We start from the raw sequence: 25,241 nt of genomic DNA on the forward strand, positions 1-25,241 counted from the left end.
GACAAAGGAATGGGTAAGGATCAGCCTGGGGGGACTAATGCTGCTAATCGGGACCATTAGTGGTAGGCAATGGGTTGTTTGTAGTAGCAAATTGAACCCACTACTCACCATATGGCTTTATAAACAATTCTCCATGCAAACTGCTGTGGACGTGAGTTGAGCATCTACAACTCCATACCATTGGAATCTGGAGAAAACCTTGGACAGAAAATACCCTTGTAGGAAATTTTGAGTAAAATGTTGTCTTCTTGAGAAACATCAGGAAGTTGGTAGGAAGGGAAGATAATTGGCAGGTGATCTTGGGGAGATACCAATATCCTTTCCGCCTTCCCAGGAATTAAGGTCTGAGGTGGTTGGCCTTCCCATCCACCACCAAGTGAGACCTTTAAGCAATTAATAAATATCCACTTCATGACCTTGAAACACCACTGCCATGGTTATGCAATACCCAGCTGGGGAGAACACTGGCACCCTTCCTGATTGGTAAAGCAGAATTGTCTGCTTGGTTTATGGAGGGAATGATATACAAATCTTCCCCAATCTGGGGATGATCATGAACAAGGTTTGGGGCCAGGGTGTGGCCACTGAAAGCCATCTCACTGCTCCGGATTCTGAGAACACCTGACTTCCCTTCACCCCATGAGCCTTGAGTCTGCAAACCACACTCCTCCCCTTGAGACGTTGATGACTGTGCCAACATCTCCTGGATTTCAGTTTGCCATGGCATCAGCGTCCTTGGTCTCAAATAGTGTTACAACTCACAGGGGCTGCTGGGCTCATTGTTGATAATGGGTGACTACTAAGCTATCAGATAAACAAGAAGTGAGATGGGCCTTCCTGCTTGCGATAATGGAGATTGTGGCATCTGTATCTTTCTCCATCCATCAAAAAGTGGAAGATTTCGCTGCTTGGGTGAAATTTTGTGGGCCCACTTAGAACTTTCAGAAAGGCAGATGGTGGAAAGTAACTGGTTGGGAGGCAAAAGTTCAGTTTTTGTCATTATTCAAGAAGGAAAAACAAGTACAACCTGTGAATATCACAAACTGGTCTCATTCATCTTGTTTACTTCAAAGTGGATCTCCAGTATGAGCAGCTCCAAATATTAGTTTGATTTAACTGTTTATACCTGTGGGAAGTTCTAAGAACTTGTTCAGATGGGTCAAAGGTCCTGACTTGATGTTTGGGAGCCTCTTTTATATTATTTAGCAATGTTTTGACTACTCATTAATACCTCAGCCCCCTGGAATTATTGCATTATAGTAGTCATGATTTGGAGGTACCGGTATTGGACTGGGGTGTATAAAGTTAAAAATCACACAACACCAGGTTATAGTCCAACAGGTTTAATTGGAAGTACTAGCTTTCGAAGCGCTGCTCCTTCATCAGGTGTTTCCACAACCATCTGATGAAGGAGCCATGTTCAGAAAGCTAGTGCTTCCAAATAAATGCGTTGGACTCTAACCTGGTGTTGTGTGATTTTTAACTTCATTATAGTAATGCCTTAAGCCTGAAATGGAAAATGTGTGTGTCCACAATCAAGTAATTATGTGAGGTATGTATCAGGAAGAGTATACTTCTTCCTTCAAACTCCAATCAATAGAGTCTTCTTATTTTACTTGGTTCCTGCATAACCAAGCTGCTCCTTTTCCCAAATGCTTATAGCATAAGGTTGAGTGTTAAATAGGCTCAGTAGCTCAGCTGTCTCAGCTCCAGGAGAAAATGAAGACTGCAGATTCTGGAGATCAGAGTTGAGAGTGTGGTTCTGGAAAAGCACAGCAGGTCAGGTAGCATGTGAGGAGCAGGGGAATTCCTGATGAAGAGCTTATGCCCGAAACATCGATTCTCCTGCTCCTCGGATGCTGCCTGACTTGCTGTGCTCTTCTAGCACCATACTCTCTATCTCAGCTCCAGGACAACTCTGCAGGAGTTCCTCAGTGCATTATGCTAGGCCAAATCATTTTTAGCTCCTCATCAATGACCTTTCTTCCATCATATGGTCAGAGATAAGAACATTTACTGATGGTTGCACAATTAGAGACTAAAAAACTGCAGATGCTGGAATCCAAGGTCGACAAGCAGGAGGCTGGAAGAACACAGCAAACCAGGCAGCATCAGGAAGTGGAGAAGTTGACATTTTGGGTGTAACACTTCTTCCGGACCCTGAAGAAGGATTACACCTGAAATGTCGACTTCTCCACATCCTGATGCTGCCTGGTTTGATGGTTGCTCAATGTTTGGTATCATTCACAATGCCTCAGGTACGGAAACAGTCTATGTCCAGATGCAGCAAGACCTGGACAAGGTCCTGCTGTGGCTATCACTTAGATGTAGAGGAGCTACGCTATGTTGACTGACTCTCAAAGCCCAAATGTTTAGATTAATTTATTGTTTTAGAGAGGTTATGTAGCTCCATGAGGATAGCAGTGAATGACAGTTTCATTGTGCTTTGTGCTACTACACGTGATACGCAAATAGGCATCTCAGACAATCATCACCACTCAAGATGGTCTATAAAGAAAACTTAAGTAGACAGAAGTCTTAACAGATTGAAAAAAACATAGGGTTGTCAAAGAATGTGCTTCATTTGTTTTAAGTGTAATGCTGCGTGGGTTGACATCAGTGGACCCAAACTGACTTCAGTGCTCTTTAATATTTATTTTTCAACCACATCTTGATACCATCTTCTGTAGTCAGTGCTGAGCTTAAGGAAGCCTGCTGAGTGCCCTGCTCCCTTGCGTCAGATGAGATTAGCAAGTGTAAATTGTTGAGCCTAGTTCGCTCCAATCTGACAGGACATTCTCTGCATGCTGTCTGTCATTTATCCTTCATGTCAGGCACACCTCTCTCACCCTTTGAAGAAACTGGAGGCAAGATAAGATCTGTCAGTGTCCTCATTTTTGTCATTGAATTACTGCATCCATTGTTCATGGAAGCAGCCATACCTTGCATGCTGAAACCACAAAATCCAACAGATTTTGGGCAGACTGCTCTGAGCTTTGCACCAGAGTGCACATAATCTCTGGAATCTCTACTAGATATTCCACTGCTTGCCCCTGTATTTCTGTCAGCTCATTAATATTTGTGTTCAGTGGCTCATCACCTGTACTAGAATCAGCAGGGACCTCTCCAGCAATACTCAAAGTGTCAGAGATCTTGGCTATTTTTTCCACCTCTAGCTCTGTGCCTATTTTAATGCTGAGCTCACCAAAATGTGATTCCCCAAGCCTGCTTTAGAGCAGCATACATATTGAGGTGAATATCTTTAAGGTAGTAGAGGTTCGCGAGGAAAGGCTTGATAGTATATTCTTGGAGGCTCTGCTTAGAAGTGTGGTTCAAGGTAGTGGTACAAATGGGCCTGCCTTAGGAGAAGATCCAGAGGCTGGGCAGGAACACAATAGTCCATCGGCCAATGTGCTTTTTTGTTAAGAATGCCAATCTCTGTAGTGAAATACATTTATTTTCTCCTTTGCTGAAAAGTGAGTGTGTATGGTTTTTCTGTGTGTTTTGTGATACTGAAGTGGATGAACATTTATACTTCTCTATTACTGACTGTGTATGTTAGCCAGTAATTGGGTTTCGAGGGAAACCTGATTAATAGAGTGTTGATTAAAGCATGATATAGATAAGGTATTCATTGATTTCTTGGTAACAGGATAAGTCTTTTTGTTTAATGTTGTGACCTATGAAATAACAGGAGGAGAGTAATGGTGCACTCCTTCAGCCTCAGTTGTAGCACTTTCAGAGATAGGTAGCTGAAATACATATTTTCAAATTGTGAGAATCAAGCTTAAAAGTTGGGAAGTATTGTGACAATTGTATAGGGCATTACTGACACTGCATCTGGAATACCGGATTGTAGTGATTGTAATAAGATCAGCCAGGTGGACCTCATTGGATATGAGTTCCCTGATTGGGGCTGTTAATCTGGTCCAATCGGAGAGCCCTGGCTGACATGAGTATCAGGGGTTCTGTTTACTCTGAGAGCTGGCTCTGAGGGAGCCGAACCAGTGTCAAGGACTCTCCATTTGTGTCTGGGAGGGGACTGATTCTGAGCTGGCTGGGCCACAGTCAGTGTGTACGGTTAACCTGGGACAATCAGGAAAGCCCTGGCTGACTAATATAACCAGGAGATTTAGAATCTCCTCAGTCTAGGGGACTGACTCTGAGCTGGCTGGGCCATAGTCAGTGTGTACGGTTAACCTGGGACAATCAGGAAAGCCCTGGCTGACCAATATAACCAGGAGATGTAGAATCTCCTCAGTCTAGGGGACTGACTCTGTGCTGGCTGGGCCACAGTCAATGTGTACTGCTGCTGTTGGTTTCTGCTTTTTGAGGAACCTGATTCCTGAAATGGTTGAATTATATAGCCAGTTTGTTAACTGGTATTCCTTTTTATTGAGGACTGATTTTAAACTGCCTGATCTACACAGTCAATGTGTTTCAAGTATAACTCAGTTCTCATTAGGGAATGGCTGTTTGACTGGTGGGTTACAGCCCGTGTGTTATTCTTTTCTTTTACTTTGGGAAAAGGATATGCTGATTTTGTGGCAGAGCTTAGCCTTTGCACTATAGGTTTCTTTCTTTTTTGTAAGTGTTTTTACTTTTTCTGGTGTTTGGGCTGAGCCCCTGTGAGAAAATGCACCTTTCCAGATGAGCTGTTCCTGTGGGTAGATCTGGCCTTTTGGAGGGGGATTAGACCTCCTTAAAGATTGAACACCTGTGTATGTTCTAGGAAGTGAGCGCTTGCTGAAACCTGGAGTTTGGGAGTGGACTCTGCCTTTAGGAGTGGACCAAACCCCTGTGAGTTAACTGCACCTTTACAATGTTTTGTGTTTCTGTGACTGGGCCTTGTTCTCTATGGATGGGCCAGGCCTCTATGGAGACTGAACAGACACCACGTGCTCCTTCTTCAGGGACACCCGGGCTTTAACGTAACCACGGAAGAGGGGCAGGCAGGTATTCCTTTTTTATTGAGGACTGACTTCTAAACTGGCTGATTTAAACAGTCAATGTGTTACAGATGTAATTCAGTTCTCATTCGGGAACTGTCGTTTCACTAGCTAGTTACTCTTTTCTCTCTACTTTAAGAAAATGACTATGCTGATTTTGTGGCAGGGCTTGCACTCTGGTTCACTTTATTTTTGCCCATGTTTTAATTGTTTTGGTGTTTGGACTGATCTCCTGAGGAGAGGACCAAACCCCTGTGAGTTAACGGCACCTCTACAATGTGCTGTATTCCTGAGAGTGGGCCTGGTACTGTATGGATGGGCTAGGCCTCTATGGACACTGAACACCTGTGTATGCTGTGGGGTGTGCATTTGCTGCCTTCAGGCGTGGATTCTGACCTCAGTTGTGGACCCTGGTTTTGGCATTGGAATCTGCAGATTGGAGTGGACTCTATTTCTGACAATGCACTTTGTAGAATGGAGTCGACTCTGTCCCTGGGAATGGACTCAACATTTTGAACAGAACCATTAATTGTAATGGACTCTGTACCAGAAGGGACTGTTTGTTGATAATTGATTCTCTTTTGTTGCTTGTTGGGTTTATCATCTGCACTGTGATGTGTGTCTCTGGGTTTAGCATGCCTTACTGAGAGCTTTGAGGCTCATAGGTCATCCTGAAAGCTGTCACCCTGACAGCCAGAGGGTGGGTAGGCCTCCCTGTGAACTTGAAGGTGGGTTGGCTGCCCCGAAAGCCAGAAAGTGAGTAGGCCATTCTGATCACTGTCGTCCGGGGGTGAGGGTAGTTGGGGAAACGAGACAGGCTGTCCTAGAGGTGGCCAGAAGGTGTATCAGGGCAGACCAAGAGCTGGAAGGTTGCCGAAGAGTGGCTGGAAGGTGGGAGGGTGGTTGACTTGCTGGGTTGCGGGGGTGTAGGAGGTGTCTATATTCTATGCACTGTTTCTTATCTAATTGAACTGTCTTGTATATATTTGTCACTGCTACATTTGTGATGACTGAAAGTGGGATTTGAGGCTTGTCCTCATTTCCCTGAAAACTGGTTGAACAATGGGGGTTTGGGGTTTGGCTTTACTGCTCTTCTCCTTTGTAAATTGCTATCTTTCTGTATACAGCTGTTAATGTTAGTTGTTTGTTTGTAAACTGTACTGTTTAATAAAATTTAAAACAGGAATGTCAGAGGTTCTGTTGACTCTGAGAGCTGGCTCTGAGGGAGCTGAACCAGTGTCAAGTACTGTGCATGAAAAAGTAAAGGGTGACTTGGTGATGGGATAGTGGCCTCTGTGGAGTTATTTCAGTGAACGGTTTTGGTTTCTTGCTGAAGAAAGATGTCAGGTCAACAAGACCTGAAAAACATCATAAAATAGTTTTAAACTATACATTCTAAAATAACTAAAATGAATCCGACATTTCACAAGATTTGGAAGTTGGATGCAGCTTGAGAAATTTCAGCAGTAATTATAGGGACAAAGGTAAACAGGTTAAATCCAGGTGGAATTTTTCACCTTGTAATTGCAAGGACACTGCAAACACAGTGTGACGGAGTGCAGCAAATCACCTATCGCTGAACCTGGCCTGATAACAAAGAAAGAGCCATCAGCATTGCTATACCTGCAGCAGACATATTAGTCCTATCCATCTCTGAATATGACAATGATCAAGGGTATACAATTACGAAATTGAAACTGATTCCTTAATGGGTCTATCACATGACTGCAGTTTGAAGAAGTTTTAATTATGATAAAAATCACATAACACTAGGTTGGAGTCCAACAGGTTTATTTGGAAGCACCAGCTTTCGGAGCGCTGCTCCTTCATTTGGTAGCTGTGGAGAAGGACCATAAGACACAGAATTTGTAGCAAAAAATTACAGTGTCATGCAACTGAAACAATGTATTGAACAAACCTAGATTGCTGTTAAGTCTTCAGTCTTTTAGAATGGATTGCACATTTCGGTTAATATGTAAATCCCAGAATTTCTTTTAAATTACATTCTCAAGATAACTTAAAGTTTTATTAAAAAAAGTGACATCTCAGTTCAGACAATGCACTAAAAGTGTGAGGTTAAAGTCTGTCTGTATCCCAATCTTGAGTCAGACTGGTTCGATTTCCAAAGTGGAATTTGTAAAATATTACGTGGATTGACTGCCTGCAGATTGTGCACTTTTGAGCGAAATAGAATGTATCTGCAAATATAATTCTGCAAATGCAAATTGATCCCATAGCTCCGAAAGCTGGTGCTTCCAAATAAACCTGTTGGACTCTAACTTGGTGTTGTGTGATTTTTATCATAATTAAAACTTCTTCAAAGACCAGAAGAACTGCAGTCATGTGATAGACCCATTAAGGAATCAGTTTAATGTGTGCATACATGAGAGAGAGTGAGAGAGCCTGAGCATATGCGTGTGAGTGTGTGCATGTGCGTGTGAGAGAATGTGTTTGCATGTGTGCATGCTTGGTAAAGTCTGTGTGTGAGTGTGATGGAGCATAAGCCTGTGAGAGTCTTGATGAATGAGACTCCAGGAACTCTTCCAAAATGTCAGCAGTGATCCCAATGAGCCAACTGATGAACCGGAACAGTCACGAGAGAGATCCATTGTGGAGCAACTAAAGAAGGAGTTGAATTGGACTTCCAGAGGGCCGCTGCCCTGAGCTGATTCCTGGATGAAGGGTTAATGAGAAAATGCATGTTAGAAAATGCAGAGAAAGTCCGGCTTATACCCATGAGAGGTTAGAAAAATTAGGTTGTTTTCTCTTGTGGAGAAATCATGAACTCAGGGACCATGTTTAAAAACTAGAGGTCTCCAATGTAAGAGGAAAATATTGAGGAAAGTTCTGTTTTCTTTCAGAGGATTATCAAACTGTGGGTTTATCTTTCCTAGGAGCAATGGAGACAGTCATTGAATATATTTGTGACTGATTTGGATAGATTTTTGATTGACAGGAGAGTCAAGGATTAGAGAGGGCAGACAGAAAAATTTAAGTTGAGGCAATAATCAGATCTTCCATTATCTTATCAAAAGGAGAGTGGGCACAATAGTTTGAATGGTCTACTTCTCCTAATTTTTCTTGAATGAAATCTGTGTCAATCTGCTTTGTTACCTGTACTCAATATTATTGAAGCCATTTATGTTTGGAAACTTATAACATTAAGTAGGTTATTAGGTTAAGGGAAGTAGTCTCAGCAGAGTTAAAATGGGTCAAGAGTGTGGTGCTGGAAAAGCACAGCAGGTCAGGCAGCAACCAAGGAGCAGGAGATTCGACATTTTTGGCCCGAATTGTCGACTCTCCTGCTCCTCGGATGCTGCCTGACCTACTGTGTTTTTCCAGCACCACACTCTTGATTCTAATTTCCAATATCTACAGTCCTCACTTTTGCAGAGTTAAAATGAGACCAATGTTCCTATACACTTAACACGAGAATCATAGAATCCCTACAGTTTGAAAGCAGGCCATTTTGTCCATCGACTCCACACCAACCCTCCAAAAAGCAGCCCACTCGACCTACCATATAACCCTGCATTTCACATGGCTAATCCACCTGGTCTGCGTATATTCCCATGTTTCACAAAATAACTGTCCTTTCCAAAGTTATATTTCCCATTCTCTCCCACTCACCCATTTCTCATTCCCCCTCAGAACTCCCATTCTCTGCCACTCCTATTTCTAATTCCCTCTCAGAATTTCCATTGATTTCCACCTCCATATTTTGTATACCCAGTCAGATTTCCCATTTCCCCCCCACACCCGTATTTTCCATTCTTTCTCAGAATTCCCATCTCCTCAGAACTTCCACCCCTTCCCATTCTCTCCTACTCGCATTTTCCATTCATCTCAGAATCCCAATACTCAACAATGCTCAATTTTCCCATTCTCTTTCAGTCCCGTTTCCTATTCACTCCCAGAATGCCTATTTCATCTTACCCACATTTTGCATTCCCTCTCAGAATTCCATTCCCTGCCAAGCCCATGTATCCTGTACCCTCTCGGAATTTCTGTTCCATCCCAACACCCCCCGCATCGAGGTCTTCATTTATTGGCTTAAGTCTGGTAATGCACTGATAATAGATTTAGTGCGTTGTTTGGATATTAACAGTTTTGAGCATGCCTTATTTTCTTTATGGAGAAATTATGCTTACTATAACTTGCACTTATATCATGCTTTTAATTTTAAGAGTCATCAAAGGAAACAATAAATGGTCGCCATTTATTTTGGACTGCTTAATTTAAATCTGTATCTATCTACTTTCATTGAATAAAATGCAAATAAATTGACTATATAAGGTGCCGCTGAAGTGACTTAGCATTTATTCCATAACATTGATAAAATATTATTCACAAAATTATTGTTCCAAAGCCTGTTAAGTACATACTTAGAAATGTTTTACCACCTGTAGTGTGATTCTCCAAAAGTTTTTTTTTAACACTTGCATATGCAGTTATTACACTCTCCATATTTAAATTATGAGTTATATCTCAGCATGGCCATAGCATTTGCTAAAAGATGCAAGGAATATCTTCAGCGACCTATTGTTTATTTATGCTGTAAATCCGTTGAAATGTGTTAAAATGCTCCACTCATTAAAAAGTCCTGCCACCTATGGATTAAGACTTTGATGTTACCAATCCTGCTTCAAAGCCTTCTTTCAATGCTATTAATCACAGTTTAGCCTCTGAAGATGTAGCCAGAGAAAACATTTGGACATCTTGTGCGAGACGTACTAAAACTTTGACATATCCTGAGTATATCGCACTTTTATTTACAATCTCTTCTTTAACATCCCCAGCATAAAACTGGATTCTCTCTTTTCAGGTAATTTAGCACAATCAAGAGCAAGAGTAAATGCAGCATCAAGGTCATTACCTCCACAGCTTAATGCAGGCCGTAAAAAGGTTTGTATATTTTATAACTGGTTCATTCAAACAGAGAAACATCCAGTTTTCATTGTGAGATTTACATTAAGCTACAGTTTACTTTACACAGTCATTAAATTTATTTTGATAATAATCCTGAGACCCCTTTCCTTTTTTATTACTTCAGTACAACTTATCTCTTCTGCTGACTTTGTGAACTACAAAAGTGTATTTGAATTCAGTTCTTCATAGGATCAAGTGAAACAAATTTAAACAAACTGTTTCAGGAGAATACAATTTATTAATAGATTAATTGAAACTTTATTTTGCAGTTTTTCATATACTCATACAGTTTAAACTAATAAAGCAACAGTTGTGAAATGAAAATATTTACCTTTAAGTATTTAAATTTTATGCTTAGATTCGGTTAATTTTAATTGCTCAGTATTAATTGCATAGTCTCAAACTGCATTTCACATGCACTTTACACTTACATTTACATCAAAGCACTTAGTTCTTGGGTTCTTCATTTGCATCCTATGGCGTGAGTCACCAAGACTTATACCTATCCCTCTGGCTACTATATCTTCAAAGAAAAGAACTGAAGTCAAGCCAATCAATGAATACAGCCAGCACAAATCCAATATATACATAGTACTACATTTCAACAGCAAACATTTAGCAGTAACCTTTTCGTAAAGCAGGGACTTGATGTTTAAAAATAAATTGCAGCTTGTGGTAAAATAATGATGTTTGCAAAAAATCTAAAATTATTTCAGAGTTTTCCTAAAAGCAAAAGATACAAGCTTTCTGATCCAAAAAACTTCGTTGGTGATTGCATTCATACTATGATGTGAGAGACTAAATAATGACCCTTGCTACAGATCTAATCAAAATTCCCAATATTTATTTAGCCTTGTGATGATTTTGAGTGCTTTGAAGTTATGCCTTTTAATGCAACTTGTGAGAGGGACATTGAGTTTTGTTTGCAGATGTTCTCTTCGCCTTATTTGTCAATATGTTATAAATACTACCTGCAAAACAACAAGCTGTGAAAACTTGAGAGGGTTTAAAACAGATTTCTGTTGTTATTGCCAAAATGTTCACTTTTACAGCTCTTTAATCTTACTTATAGTGCTGATCTTCTATTGCTTTATTTCTTGACTAAAAATTATCTTTCTTGTTATATGTTGATCATCTTTTATTCTATTTACTTTTCGAATACAGTCTCCTAAATACTTGCTGAAGGTAAGAGTGACAACAAGATAACATTTAATGACATAAATGTGACAGCAGTACACATTGGCAATTGTTCAGTTTATCTGTGCACAAAATAAGTATTTTTTTTAATTGTTTTAAATTTGTAATGTCTGTTTCAGTGTTGATTTCCTGATTTAACTTGTATAATTATGACTCCTCATTACATAAGTCTAGAAGTTGGCCATGTAGCCCCTTTTTCTCATAAGCTATGCGGTGTATTATGGCCTCAAAATGGCAGCTGGAAGTCACTTACTTACTTCCAGCCAGATCTCCACAGGCCATTTTCTTTGGTAAGAACAAATAATAGGTGCCCTTTAATCACCTCTGGACATGATAAAATGGAGTACACTTTGGAGTACACTTTGGATAAAATGGAGTACACTTAAGAGGCTTCATGCTTGACTGATGTCCCTGGCAACTCCAGCACTATGGCAAGCAAGCACTACTGGAAATGAACCCCAGGAAGTTCATTATCCAAATCAGGAATCGGCTGGAGCAGGCACACTCCTCCTGATCCTGTCTTAAAATACTCAGTTGTTTCTGATTTCCCCCAGTGCCATTGCTTCAGGAGTCCTGAATCCTTATTGCAGACTTGACGTCTTAAGCCAAAACTCAGTTGAGAACTCTGACTCCATTGCCACCACCTTCAACCACAACACTTCAGGCCTTAATCCAACTCTGAATCACAAAGACCAGTCCTCACCCATCCACAGCCTCACTTCACTGCACCATGTCCCGCAAGCTTTTCAGCAACACCCCCCCGCCCCAAAATCCCACTCCCCTCAGCCCCTCTCTGCTGATCTAAGACTCCATGCCTAGACCTGACCTACCCTGACCTGCTATCCAATTGTGGGCTTTGGACCCTGCCTCTCAACACTCTTAACAAATTCCTGCTGCAATTCTCATAGAGACCTGATTTTTCTTAACTCAAACTGCTTTTTTTTATTTCAGAAAGGTTTCAGTACGATGTCAATAAGGGTTGAGGCACAATGCCAAGCCTGCTTCAAATCTCATTATTTTGTCACAGAGTGGTAAACCTGCATTTCCATGGGCCGTGCCACCCATCTCTTGCACTTTGACTGCAAACCAGTAGTAAATTAAATATGTAAAAAGTCTATTTTACCCATCACGCTAACAAATTGGTTGTGTCGGCCATAACAAAAAAATTCTTGCTTAATTTAATAATTAAAAACAATCTGGTGAATTAAATCTATTGTAGATCACAGAATGCCTGTTCCATATTTTTAAGCATTACTTTAGGATAGATTTTAATCACCCTCCGATTTCCCCTCTTTCCCTATGGGGAAGTGTTACTATCTTGACATCTATTTCCGGGTTAGTTCAGTTTATTTTAGAAATTTGCCATGCTGAGAGTTGCAGGCATCATTGATGTGAAATTCCTCAAATCTAAAAAGCATTTTTATGTTGCTGCATGTTTGCAGATGAATTTTTCATTCATTGTACATTTACAGCCCATTCACTAATGTGTCATTTTTTTGCATGTTCTGTTGTTCTCTGGAGATTATGCAGTAAAACCAATTCTTAGTTCACAAATTTGTAACTTCAGTTTTGTTAGATTAGATGGCAACATGCAACAGCAATTATAAGCTAAACATAATGTCTACCTATGTCCTAAATATATTTACGTAACAAACAGAAACGCATGACAGTGCTTATGATGATAATGTATACATACCTCTGAAGCCATTCATTTTAGTGGTTCATTAGATTTGATGAAATATGTTGTTTATAAAGTACAACATCATCAAAATGTTAATATTGTTGGGTTAATAGGGCTTTTTTAAAGACAGAATTTATGTGTTGGATAAATTTTATGTTGGTTTAATGGCAAAAACTTGAATTGTGTTCTATTTTAATATCCACAGTATGCCTTTAAGCTAGCACCCTTTGATTTCTTTGATTCATTTTATTGACTCTCAGTTGCTGAATCTCTACTTTTTTTTGCATTTGTAATTTTATCACTCTATCCACAGCTTATTTGTAGAAGGCAAACTTGTTTTTGTAATCCATAAATTGCTGACAAATATTGCATTTTCACTGTACCGTATTCAGGTTGATACACTGGAAGTTATGCGACATCCCGAGGAAACAACAAACATGAAAAGACAAACTGTGGCTTCTTACTTCAGGGTAATGTTATTAATTTAGCTGCAAATATTTTAAAAGAAAGGCTTTTGAAGATCATAAAATGTCATTAACACTGTAAAATGTTAAAGGGCGTGCATTTATACATATGAGACAAAATTGTAAGCTTCCTGTGCAGATGTCTTTCTTTGATGTTATTTTCCAAAGTTATAGAACGTAGAACATAGAAGAATACAGCACAGTACAGGCCCTTTGGCCCGCGATTTGCGCCGATCCAAGCCCACCTAACCTACACTAGCCCACTATCCTCCATATGCCTATCCAATGCCCGCTTAAATGCCCATAAAGAGGGAGAGTCCACCACTGCTACTGGCAGGGCATTCCATAAACTCACGACTCGCTGAGTAAAGAACCTACCCCTAACATCTGTCCTATACCTACCACCCCTTAATTTAAAGCTATGCCCCCTCGTAATAGCTGACTCCATACGTGGAAAAAAGTTCTCACGGTCAACCCTATCTAAACCCCTAATCATCTTGTACACCTCTATCAAGTCACCCCAAACCTTCTTTTCTCCAATGAAAACAACCCCAAGTGCCTCAGCCTTTCCTCATACGATCTTCCTACCATACCAGGCAACATCCTGGTAAACCTCCTCTGCACCCGTTCCAGTGCCTCCACATCCTTCCTATAGTATGGCGACCAAAACTGCACACAATACTCCAGATGCGGCCGCACCAGAGTCTTATACAACTGCAACATGACCTCAGGACTCCGGAACTCAATTCCTCTACCAATAAAAGCCAGTACGCCATATGCCTTCTTCACCGCACTATTTACCTGGGTGGCAACTTTCAAAGATCTGTGTACATGGACATCAAGATCCCTCTGCTCATCCACACTACCAAGTATCCGACCATTAGCCCAGTACCCCATCTTTTTGTTACTCTTACCAAAGTGAATCACCTCACACTTAGCTACATTGAACTCCCATTTGCCACCTTTCTGCCCAGTTCTGCAGCTTATTTATATCCCGCTGTAACCTGCCTCATCCTTCCTCACTGTCAACAACTCCTCCGACTTTCGTATCATCCGCAAACTTGCTCAACCAACCTTCTAGCCCCTCCTCCAGGTCATTTATAAAAATGACAAACAGCAATGGTCCCAAAACAGATCCTTGCGGAACACCGCTAGTAACAGCACGCCAAGATGAACCTTTACCATCAACTACTACCCTCTGTCTTCTTCCAGCCAGCCAATTCCTAATCCAAACCTCCAACTCACCCTCAGTGCCATACCTCCATATTTGTTGAAGTAGCCTACCATGGGGAACCTTATCAAACGCCTTACTAAAATCCATATACACCACATCTACCGCTTTCCCCTCGTCCACCTCCTTAGTCACCTTCTCAAAGAATTCAATAAGGTTTGTGAGGCACGACCTGCCCTTCACAAAACCATGCTGACTATCCTTGATCACATTATTCCTATCCAGATGTTCATAAATCCTATCCCTTACAATTCTCTCTAAGACTTTGCCCACAACAGAAGTGAGACTCACCGGCCTATAGTTACTAGGGTTATCCCTACTCCTCTTCTTGAACAAGGGAACCACATTTGCTAGCCTCCAGTCTTCTGGCACTACTTCTGTAGACAACGAGGACATAAAAATCAAGTTGAAAATATGTTGAGGAATTTTGCTATAATATCCAGGACCAAAAACTTGAGCAGAAGGTCATTTAAAAGGCACATACTCTTCAATGAGACCTTTGAAAAGATGTCATTGTAATTTTAGTACTTTTATTTCTAGCTGAAACTTTTGTGATTTTTAATACCAGGTGCAATGTTTATTTATTTTGCTTGAAATTTTCTTTCCGGGCAGCAAACAATTTGCACTAAATTATTTGAATAGAAATGATTTAAATTGTTCCAATTCTCATGAATGTAAATAATTAGGAATGTATCACAGAGTCATACATCATAGAAACAGGCCCTTCTGCCCAGCTTGTCCATGCCACCAAACTACACTAATCCATTTACCGGCACTTAATCCATATCCTACTATGTCCTGGTATTGAAAGTACTCATCCAGATGCTTCTTAAATGAACATTTTAACTCTCCCTCCCACTCCACCAAGGACATGCAAGTCCTGGACCTCCTCCACCACCAAACCCTAACCACCTGACGCCTGGAGGAAGAACGCCTCGTCTTCCACCTTCATCCCTCCATCCACATGGGATCAATGTAGATTTCACCAGTTTCCTCATTTCCCCTCCTCCCACTTTATCCCAGATCCAACGTTCCAACTTGTCACTGCCCTCTTGAACTGTCCTAGCTGTCCATCTTTCTTCCCACCTAAACACTCCACCCTCCTCTCCGACCTATCACCTTCAACCCCACCTTCATCTACCTATCGCATTCCCAGCTACCTCCCCCCACCCACTCTCCCCTCCAGCCCCAACCCCTTCCCATTTATCTCTCAGCTCCCTTGGGCTACAAGCCTCATTCCTGATGAAGGGCTTATGCTCGAAATGTTAATTTTCCTGCTCCTCAGATGCTGCCTGACTGGCTGTGCTTTTCTCGCACCACACTCTTCGACTCTGAACACCAGATTATAGTCCAACAGGTTTATTTAGAAGTGCTCGCTTTCGGAGTGCTGCTCTTTCGTCAGGTAGCTAGTGGGGCAGGAGTCATTCATGGATCTATGAGGTTGTACAACAAGGTTCCTTTGTTTCTCAGTACTCCCTAAGGACCTGCCATCAATTCCTTATTAGACATCCTTAAAAGGAATCACCTCACACTGTAGATTAGATTAGATTCCCTGCAGTGTGGAAACAGACCCTTCGGCCCAACAGGTCCACATTGACCCGCCGAAGAGCAACCCATCCAGGCTCATTCCCCTACATCAAACATTATGGGCAACTTAGCATGGCCAATCCACCTGACCTGAACATCTTTGGACTGTGAGAGGAAACCGGAGCACCCCCGGAGGAAACCCACGCAGATGGGGAGAATATGCAAACTCCACACAGACAGTTGCCTGAGGCGGGAATTGAACCTGGAACCCTGGCGCTGTGAGGCAGCAGTGCTAACCACTGAGCTACCATGCCGCCCCCAACAAAGAAAGTTACTGAAGAATGAAGCGCAGGGCACCGCCCGTAATTAACTGGACGTGAACATGCGATCAGATGGATTTCAAGGAAATCCAAGTAACTACTGAGCTAAGGCCAGCGACTTATTGGGATTAAATTCCATTGGCCATTACTCTACCCAGTTTACCAGCTAATCAATGTAAGCCTGGAATCATCCTCCTCACTTTCAACAATAGCACCAATTTCTGTGTCATCTGCAAACTTTCTAATGCCTTCTGCATAAACATCCAAGTTGTTAATGTACACAGCAAGAAACATGGTTCCCAGCATCGATCCCTGTGGTATTCTGCTGGTCTTAGGCTTCCAATTACAAACAGAACTCTCCAGTATTAGTCTATACCTTCTATTTGTAAGCCGATTTTGGATCCGGTTTGCCAACTTGCCTTGGATCCCATGACCTCTTATCATTTGGACCAGCGTTCCATATGGGACATCAAAGGCCTTACTGAAGTCCATGAAACCAGATCAACTGCATGATCTTCATCACTATATTTAGTCACGTTTTTGAAAACCTCAAATTCGTCAAACAGGATTTCCTTCTAACAACTTAGTACTGACTAACTCGGATCAATCCCTGCATTTCCAAGTATTGATTAATCGTGTCCTTCAAAATCTTTTCCATTAATTTCCCTACCACTGATGTCAAGCTAATCAGTCTGTAATTATCTGGCCTATTCCTGCTGCCCTTCTTGAATAAAGAAACTACACTAGCTGTACTGTATTCATCTGGCACTTTAGCTGTGGCCAGTAAAGTATTAAGTATCACCGCCAGGAACCCAGTAATCTCTTCTGACTCGCATTGCAGTCAGGGATACATCTCAGCAGCCGCTGGAGATTTGTGCATCTTTCTGCCTGCTAAAACATCTAGTACCTCCTTCTTGTTAATATTAATATGTTCTAGAACCTCATCATGCCCTCTGATACCCCAACTACAATCTCTTTCCCTTCTGTGAACGCAGATGAGAAAAATTCATTTCAAACCTTGCCCATGTCCACTGGTTCCATGCACACATTGATCTTTTGATCTCTCATAGATTTTTATGGTAACACTCTGAGTCTAAATGTATGTATAAAATGCCTTGAGTTTTTCTTGATTTAATCGACCAAGGATTCTCGTGGACCCTCTTTGCTCTCCTGGTTTCCTTTTTAAGCAATGTCCGACACTCTTTATGCCTATGAAGGGCTTCCCCTGTTTTTAATGTACTATGCCTGACATATGCTTGCCTTGTTTTTCTTTATCAAACTCTTGATACCCTTTGGCATTCAGGATTCCCTGGACTTAAAAGGAATTTGCTGGGTCTGATTTCTTACTATACTACTTTTAAAAGACTCCCACTTTCGAAATGTCTACTTACCTGCTCAGTCTGTTTGCCAGACCCTGTCTAATGATACGGAAATCAACCTTTCCCCAGTTTAGTCAGTTAATTTCTACACTATCCTTATCCCTTTCCATAATGACTTTGAAACTTGGTCACTATCCCCAAAAATACTCAACCACTAAAACTTCAACCGCTTGACCAACTTCATTTCCTAGAATTAGGTCGAGCATTGCCCCATCTATCTACTCGTACAAATCACTTTCCTAGATGCACTTTAAAAACTCCATCTTGTCTAATCTTTTCACACTTAAGGTGATCCTAGTTGATCTTAGTTGAAGTCCTCTCCAACTTTAACCCTGTTCCTCTCAGACCTTTCTATGATTTGCCTACATATCTGATCCTCTATCTCCCTCTGACTGTTGGGAGGATAGTAGTGTAATTCCAGCAAGGTAATCACCCTTTTTTATTTCTGAGCTGCACTCAGGTGACCACATTTGAAGACCCTTTTAAGATGTCTTCCATTATTACTTTGATGGTTTCCTTAATCAATAATGTAATGTTCCCACCTTTTTTACTTCCACCTATCTCAACTGAAACTTCTGTACCCTGGAATGATGAGCTGCCAGTCCCGTCCTTCCTTCCACCATGACTCAATGATTGCAACAGTATCATGCTCCCACATATGATCAAAGTTATCAGTTCATCCATCTTGCTAGTTAAGCTCCTTGTGCTAAAACAAAGTTAAAAATCGCACAACACCAGGTAATAGTCGAACTGGTTTATTTGGAAGCAGTAGCTTTCAGAACACTGCTCCTTCTTCAGGTGGTTGTGAAGCAGGGCCATAAGACTCTGAATTTATAGCAAACGATTACAGAGTCATGCAACTGAAATGATATATTTAACAAACCTAGATTGTTGTTAAGTCTCTCATCTCTTAGAATGGGTTAATAGGCTTCGGTTCATTAATATGTTAATCCCAGTACTTCTTTTAAGTCACATTCTCAAGATAACTTAAGGTTTTATATTTAAAAAATAGTGACATTGCACCTCAGACTATGCATTAAAGGTGTGAGGTCAGAGCCTGTCTGTATTCTAATCATGAGTCAGAATGGTTCTATTTCCAAAGTGAAATTTACAAAATATTATATGGATTGACTGCCTGGATTAATTGCCTACAGGTTGTGCACTTTTTGAGCAGAATAGAATGTATCTGCAAATATATTTCTGCAAACACAAATTCACCCCCTAGACTTACATGTATGTGCATGCGCCGGAGAGAGACAGAGAGAGAATGAGTGTGTGCTTATGAGTGTGTGCATGTGAATGTGAGTGCATGTGAGATATTGTATTTTAGTGTGTGTGCAAGTTTGGTAAAGTGTGTGTTTGAGTGTGATGGGCTATACGCCAGTGAGAGAATGCGTTCGTGGATGTGAGTGTGAGGGGTCCATATGTGTGTGTATGAGAAAGAACATGTGTATGAGAGAAGGTCTGCATGAGTGTGAATATGTGAAGGTGATGGCATCCTTGAGTACTTTACGTTACATTCCTCCTCATCATGAAGAACATGATGGACACCTGAAAGTGCTCGAGGATGCCCTGAAAAGAACAGGGTACGATGTTCAACTCATCCATCACCAGTTCCAACGTGCCACAGCGAGAAACCGTAATAACCTCCTCAGGAGACAGACACGGGTTGCAACCAATAAGGTACCCTTTGTTGCCCAGTACTTCCCAGGAACCGAAAAATTGTGCCATGTTCTTTGCAGCCTGCAATGCATTATCAATGAAGATGATCATCTCACCAAGATCTTTCCTACTTCTCCACTTTTCGCCTTTGAACAATTGGAAACCTTAAACAGATCATTGTTCACAGCAAATTGCCCAGCCTTCAGGACAACATAGATCACAACACCATACAACCTTGTCATGGCAACCACTGCAAGTCATGTCAGAGTGTCGACATGGATGCCATCTTACACGTGAGGATACCACCCACCATGTATGCGGCAGGTACTCATGTGACTCGGTCAACGTTGTCTACCTCATACGTTGCAGCAAGGTTTCCCCGAGGCATTGTACATTGGTGAGACCAAGCTGACAGTACGACAATGGATGAATGGACACTGCACAATTACCAGACAAGGGTGTTTCTACAGAGTCAAGGAACACTTCAGAGGTCCGGAACATTAGGCCTCGGATCATTGGGTGACCATCATCCACGGTGAACTTCGGGACAGGCAACCACAGAGACTGACCAAGCAGAGGCTGATAGCCAAGTTCGGTACCCATTAGGCTGGCCTCAACCGGGACCTTGGGTGCATGTCATACTACACGTGATCCCACTACACTATAGACTCTCTCTCTTGCTCTCTCACACACACAGGTATACACACACACGTACACACACGTACACAGTCACTTACATGCTCAAACACTCACGCAGACCGTCTCTCATACACACACTGTCTCTCATATGCACACATGTACACCCCCTCCACACTCACACCCACTCACGCAGCCTTTCACAGGCTTATACCACACCCACAAGCACACACTCTGTCACGTGCACTCACACGCACACAGTCACTCTCGCTCTCTCTCTCTCTCTTTCCTACACATGTATGTCGATGGGGTGAATTTGTGTTTGCAGAATTATATTTACAGATACATTCTATTCTGCTCAACAAGTACACAACCTGTAGGCAGTCAATGTAGACAGTCAATCCATATAATATTTTGTAAATTCCACTTTGGAAATAGAACCAGTCTGACTCAAGATTGGAATATAGACAGACACTGACCGTACACCTTTAATGCATTATCTGAGCTGAGATGTAATTTTTTTTATATAAAACCATAAGTTATCTTGAGAATGTGACTTAAAAGAAGTTCTGGGATTTACATATTAATGAACTGAAACCTGTAACCCATTCTAAAAGATGAGAGACTTAACAACAATCTAGATTGTTAAATATAGAATTTTACTTGCATGACACTGTAATGTCTTGCTATAAATTGTGTCTTATGGCCCTGCTTCACAACCACCTGAAGAAGGAGCAGCGCTCTGAAAGCTAGTGCTACCAAATAAACCTGCTAGACTATAACCTGGTGTTGTGTAATTTTTAACTTTGTCCACTGCAGTCGAATACCGGCTCCTCCATGTCATGCGCTAAATAGATACAACTTAGTTTTCTAGACGTCCTGTGTGACTTATCCTGCCCCTGTCTTCTCCATCTACTGGACCACCCTAGCATTCCTTCTATGTCTGATTGGACCATGCTCCCAACTTTACATCTACTCTGTGCCCCCTCCCCTTGCCAGGTCAGTTTAAAAGCTCCCGAACAACACAAGCAAACCTCACAGCAAGGATATTGGACCCATTCCAGTTCAGGTGCAACCTGTCCAACTTGTACAGGCCCCACCTATCCCAGAAGCTATCCCAAGGATCCAAACATCTGAAACCCTCCCTCCTACAACATCGCTTTAGCCCATTATTCATCTAACCTATCTTCCTGTTCCTGTACCCAGTAGTGTGTCACATTCAAAGTAATCAGGAAATTACAACTTTAGTAGTCTTCCTCCTTAATCCACTGCCTAACTCTCTAAATTCCTGCTTGGGGATCTCTTTTTTTAAACCCATGTCACCAGTACTGACATATGTCACAACTGCTGGCTGTTCACCTTCCTCCCATAACACTTCCGCCACCGCCCCCCCTCCCCCCCGCACTTAGAATGCCCTCTGAGATAATCCTGACACTGGCACCAGGGGGACAACATATCATTCCAGAGTCTCGTCTGCTGCCACAGAACTGCTTGTCATTTCCCATTACAATCGAGTCCTCTATCACTAAAACTCTTCCTGTCTTATCGAGCGAATAGAAACAGTTGATTGATTTCCAGCCAATAAAGAAAGTTTACAGATGGATTTTCTTTCTTACCCGTAGTATTCCTTAATGGATCTCCTGTCTAAAATGGTGGTCGGACAACCTCATTTTGTCCGTTGCATCAAACCCAATGACGATCGAGAAGCAGAAAAGTTTTTTGAAGAAAGAGTACTGGTTCAGTTGCGGTACACTGGCATTTTGGAAACTATTCGCATTCGGGCTCAAGGATATTCTCATCGCATCCTCTTTGAAGAGTTTGTTAAAAGGTATAAGTACCATAGACAATAAGGGGATATAATGTGTAAAATGTGTTTTATCAACCAAAATACTTTGGGTAGAATCTTATAGGGACCTTAACAATATGCGTGAGATCTGTGGCATGAGAAATTTGACAAGGTTTGCATTGACATTAGAAAAACTCACTCCCTCTGTAATGCATTTGCTGAGCAGCAAGGCAAATATCTCACTAGGTTGCTTGTTTGCTCTCTCGTAGCAATAACCTACGTCATCTTACTGTACATCACACAAAGACTTCAGTCTAACACCTGCAGTATATGCCATCTGTTGATGCAGTAAACACACTATATATGTATTCAACCCCATGGCCATGTTGGAAAGTGATGGGGACTTGTAGTCAGTCCAGTCAAAGCCGGGGACTGTCATCTTTCAGGGATACCAGTACCGTCAGACATTGGCACAAGCCTTCACACAGTGCAGAGGTTGGCCATGGTCAGTCATCCACTTGGTCCACTCACAGTCAGGGAATCTGTCTAAATACAGTCCAGGGAGTGGACAATAATCTGTTCAATAGAAGCAGTGCTCAGGAGCAGTGAGGGGAATTGTGTATTATCCATTAGGGAGCTGCTTAGACAGTGATCACTGTTCTGATCAGGTATGTTTTGAGATTGCTCATCGAAGGTCAGCAGAAATGGAGCCAATACATTTATGGGGATATTGTTGATTTTCAGGAGTTTGTGATCACAGTTATCTAATCTAAGCAGTGATAAGATCATAGAGTCATTGAGATATTCAGCATAGAAACAGACCCTTTGGTCCAATTCGTTCTTGCTAACCAGATATCTCAACCCAATCTGGTCCCACCTGCCAGCACCCGGCCTATATCCCTCCAAACCCTTCCTATTCATTAGATTACTTACAGTGTGGAAACAGGCCCTTCGGCCCAACAAGTCCACACCGCCCCGCCGAAGCGCAACCCACCCATACCCATACATTTATCCCTTACCTAACACTACGGGCAATTTAGCATGGCCAATTCACCTGACCTGCACATCTTTGGACTGTGGGAGGAAACCGGAGCACCCGGAGGAAACCCACGCAGACACGGGGAGAACGTGCAAACTCCACACAGTCAGCCGCCTGAGGCGGGAATTGAACCCAGGTCACTGGCGCTGTGAGGCAGCAGTGCTAACCACTGTGCCACTGTGCCGCCCATCATATACCCATCCAGATGCCTTTTAAATGTTGCAATTGTACTAGCCTCCACCACTTCCTCTGGCAGCCCATTCCACACACGGACCACCCTCTGCGTGAAAAAGTTGTCCCTTAGGTCTCTTTTATATCATTTCCCTCTCACCCTAAACCTATGCCTCTAGTTCTGGACTCCCCCACCCCAAGGAAAAGACCTTTTCTATTTACCCTATCCAGGCCCCTCATGATTTTATAAACCTCTATAAGGTCACCCCTCAGCCCAACAATTTGTAGCAATTTTCTGATATTTTGTTGAGTTTAAGAACCAAAAGTTTAGTATGTTACATCAGTTAATTAGACAAAGTCTATGACCCTGACAGATCAGAATGCTTTATTGATCCTAATGCCTTACTGTAGAATGGAGAACCTGGGCTGCAGGTTTGAAGTGATGGAGTGTTCATCCTTGATATCATGCAGTTTTTGCTGGTAACAGTCTTTGTTCCTCCATTGGCCTGACATAGGGGAACTTCTGGTCTTCTCCCAAATAGTTGGTGACTCATTCCCCTGAATTCTCTCTCACTTTTTTGCCCTTTTTCTCTCCCTCCCTCCCTTCTCTCTCCCTCCCTCCCTTCTCTCTCGACCATCCCCGTCTCTCTCACTCTGTTTCCCTCTCTCCCTCCCCCATCCATGTTGATATACCTTACTTTGAGAGCTGGTTATTTATGCTGAGTAAATCACCATTTTAAATCCTCTCGACCAATGACCACAGGCAGCTACTCATGATGCCAGGATGACAGTTTACCCTTTATCCACCTTCATTTGAAAATTAGATTTTTTCATTGCTTCTAAGAACAAATATTTCTCATTTTCCAAAACACTGCATTCACAATAGGGTACTGTGTGCTCAATAAATCATTTGTTAAAGTTTGCTTCTTACTACTGCAACGCAGTTAAATGAGATCTCACTACACAGGAAGTACTGACTATGGAATACTCAAAGGACAGAGTTTTAAAGGGAACTCCAATTTCCAACAATATGCCCATTGATCATTGAGGGGAGTGCAAGGGACACTGTAACGGCACCAGCGGATCACTGCCACAAGGGGTGGGGAGAAAGGAAAGGTATGTGGAAAGGTGGGACAAGGATGATGATGGTGGGAAACTCAAGATGTGTGGGGTGTAGACTAAGCAGCATCAGAGGGTATGGTAGGCTACTGGAAGTTGTGGATAGTGTGGGGAAGGTGATAATGTTATTAGCAGTGATCACCATTGTGATCTCCAGGGTGGGCATCATTACATTGTAATGTTGAGGCTCTTGGTGGAGGGAGGGTACTTGGAGGAAAAGTTCATTATCGTGCATCTCCACTTGCAGGAATGGATGGAAATGGGCGGTCAGGCTACAACAAAGTTCAAGGAGCCATGGAGACACCTAAGGGGTGGGGTAGCAGGTATCAATGGGAAGTTGCGTTATATGCCAATACTTGCCATTCTCTGGATGCAAAATGAAACTGGAATGTGGTACAGGGCAGGCAGTGCCAGTTTTATGGGCGAAAGTAAAAATCTGTATCTGCTGGACATCAGGACATTGAAAAAGCAAAAACATGAAGTATGTGTTTGCAAACTCCACCTAAGTTTCATTTGCAATAATTTCTCCACCCATTTGTGATGTATGTTCAATGAATGTGCTTCGGCTTCAATTGTTGGTCAAAGACAAATTGCACCATGCCATTGATGCTTGCCAGTGGATATTATAGGAAGCTGGCAATGCCTTAATTTCCTATGTATACCTTTGATGATTCAGACACCCAAAGAAACAGCAAAGAGAGGATACACTATAAGCAAAAAAAACTATATATATATATATTATTTGAGTGGATTTGTCTGATGTATAAGCTATGAACACAGACTCAGTGGGCTGAAGGGCTTCTTCTGTGCTGTATGATTCTATGATCCTATGGCAATTAGCATGAAATATGGTATGTCTAATCAAGACTATCAACAGTAAACTGTTATATTTCAATAATTATTTTTAATTGATCTCTTTACAACATTGGCTCCTAGTTAATCAATATTTTGATTTTAGAATTTTCAACTCAGCTTTCAAGTATTTCTCTGGCCTTGTTCCTGCTCTGTCTCTGTAATCTTCTCTAGCTCCACAATTTGAGATACCTGTGAGCTAGTCCATGCTGAAAAAACCAGGCCTCTTAAGCACCTATAATTTCAATCATTCCACCAATAGTGGCTATGCCTTCAGCTGCCATATCTTTACTTCTGCA

At 41.8% G+C, this 25,241-nt stretch overlaps 1 protein-coding gene across 8 annotated transcripts in view; it reads left to right on the forward strand.

The window, feature by feature from the left end:
• The window catches only part of myo3b (myosin IIIB), a 581,719-nt gene that overhangs the window by 327,528 nt on the left and 228,950 nt on the right, over positions 1–25,241 (forward strand). For 7 of the 8 annotated variants that reach the window (XM_087989045.1, XM_043693701.2, XM_043693699.2 and 4 more), the window contains 4 exons: positions 9,775–9,854; positions 11,043–11,063; positions 13,149–13,226; positions 21,598–21,803. In XM_087989045.1, coding sequence (XP_087845171.1) covers positions 9,775–9,854; positions 11,043–11,063; positions 13,149–13,226; positions 21,598–21,803 — 385 coding nt within the window. The remainder of the gene's footprint in view (positions 1–9,774; positions 9,855–11,042; positions 11,064–13,148; positions 13,227–21,597; positions 21,804–25,241) is intronic. The other variant, XM_043693700.2, reaches the window with a different exon arrangement.

The sequence above is a fragment of the Chiloscyllium plagiosum genome, unplaced genomic scaffold (assembly GCF_037043375.1).
Source record: "Chiloscyllium plagiosum isolate Xiang-an unplaced genomic scaffold, Cpla_swu_hap1 HiC_scaffold_7, whole genome shotgun sequence".
Classification (NCBI taxonomy): Eukaryota; Metazoa; Chordata; class Chondrichthyes; order Orectolobiformes; family Hemiscylliidae; genus Chiloscyllium; species Chiloscyllium plagiosum.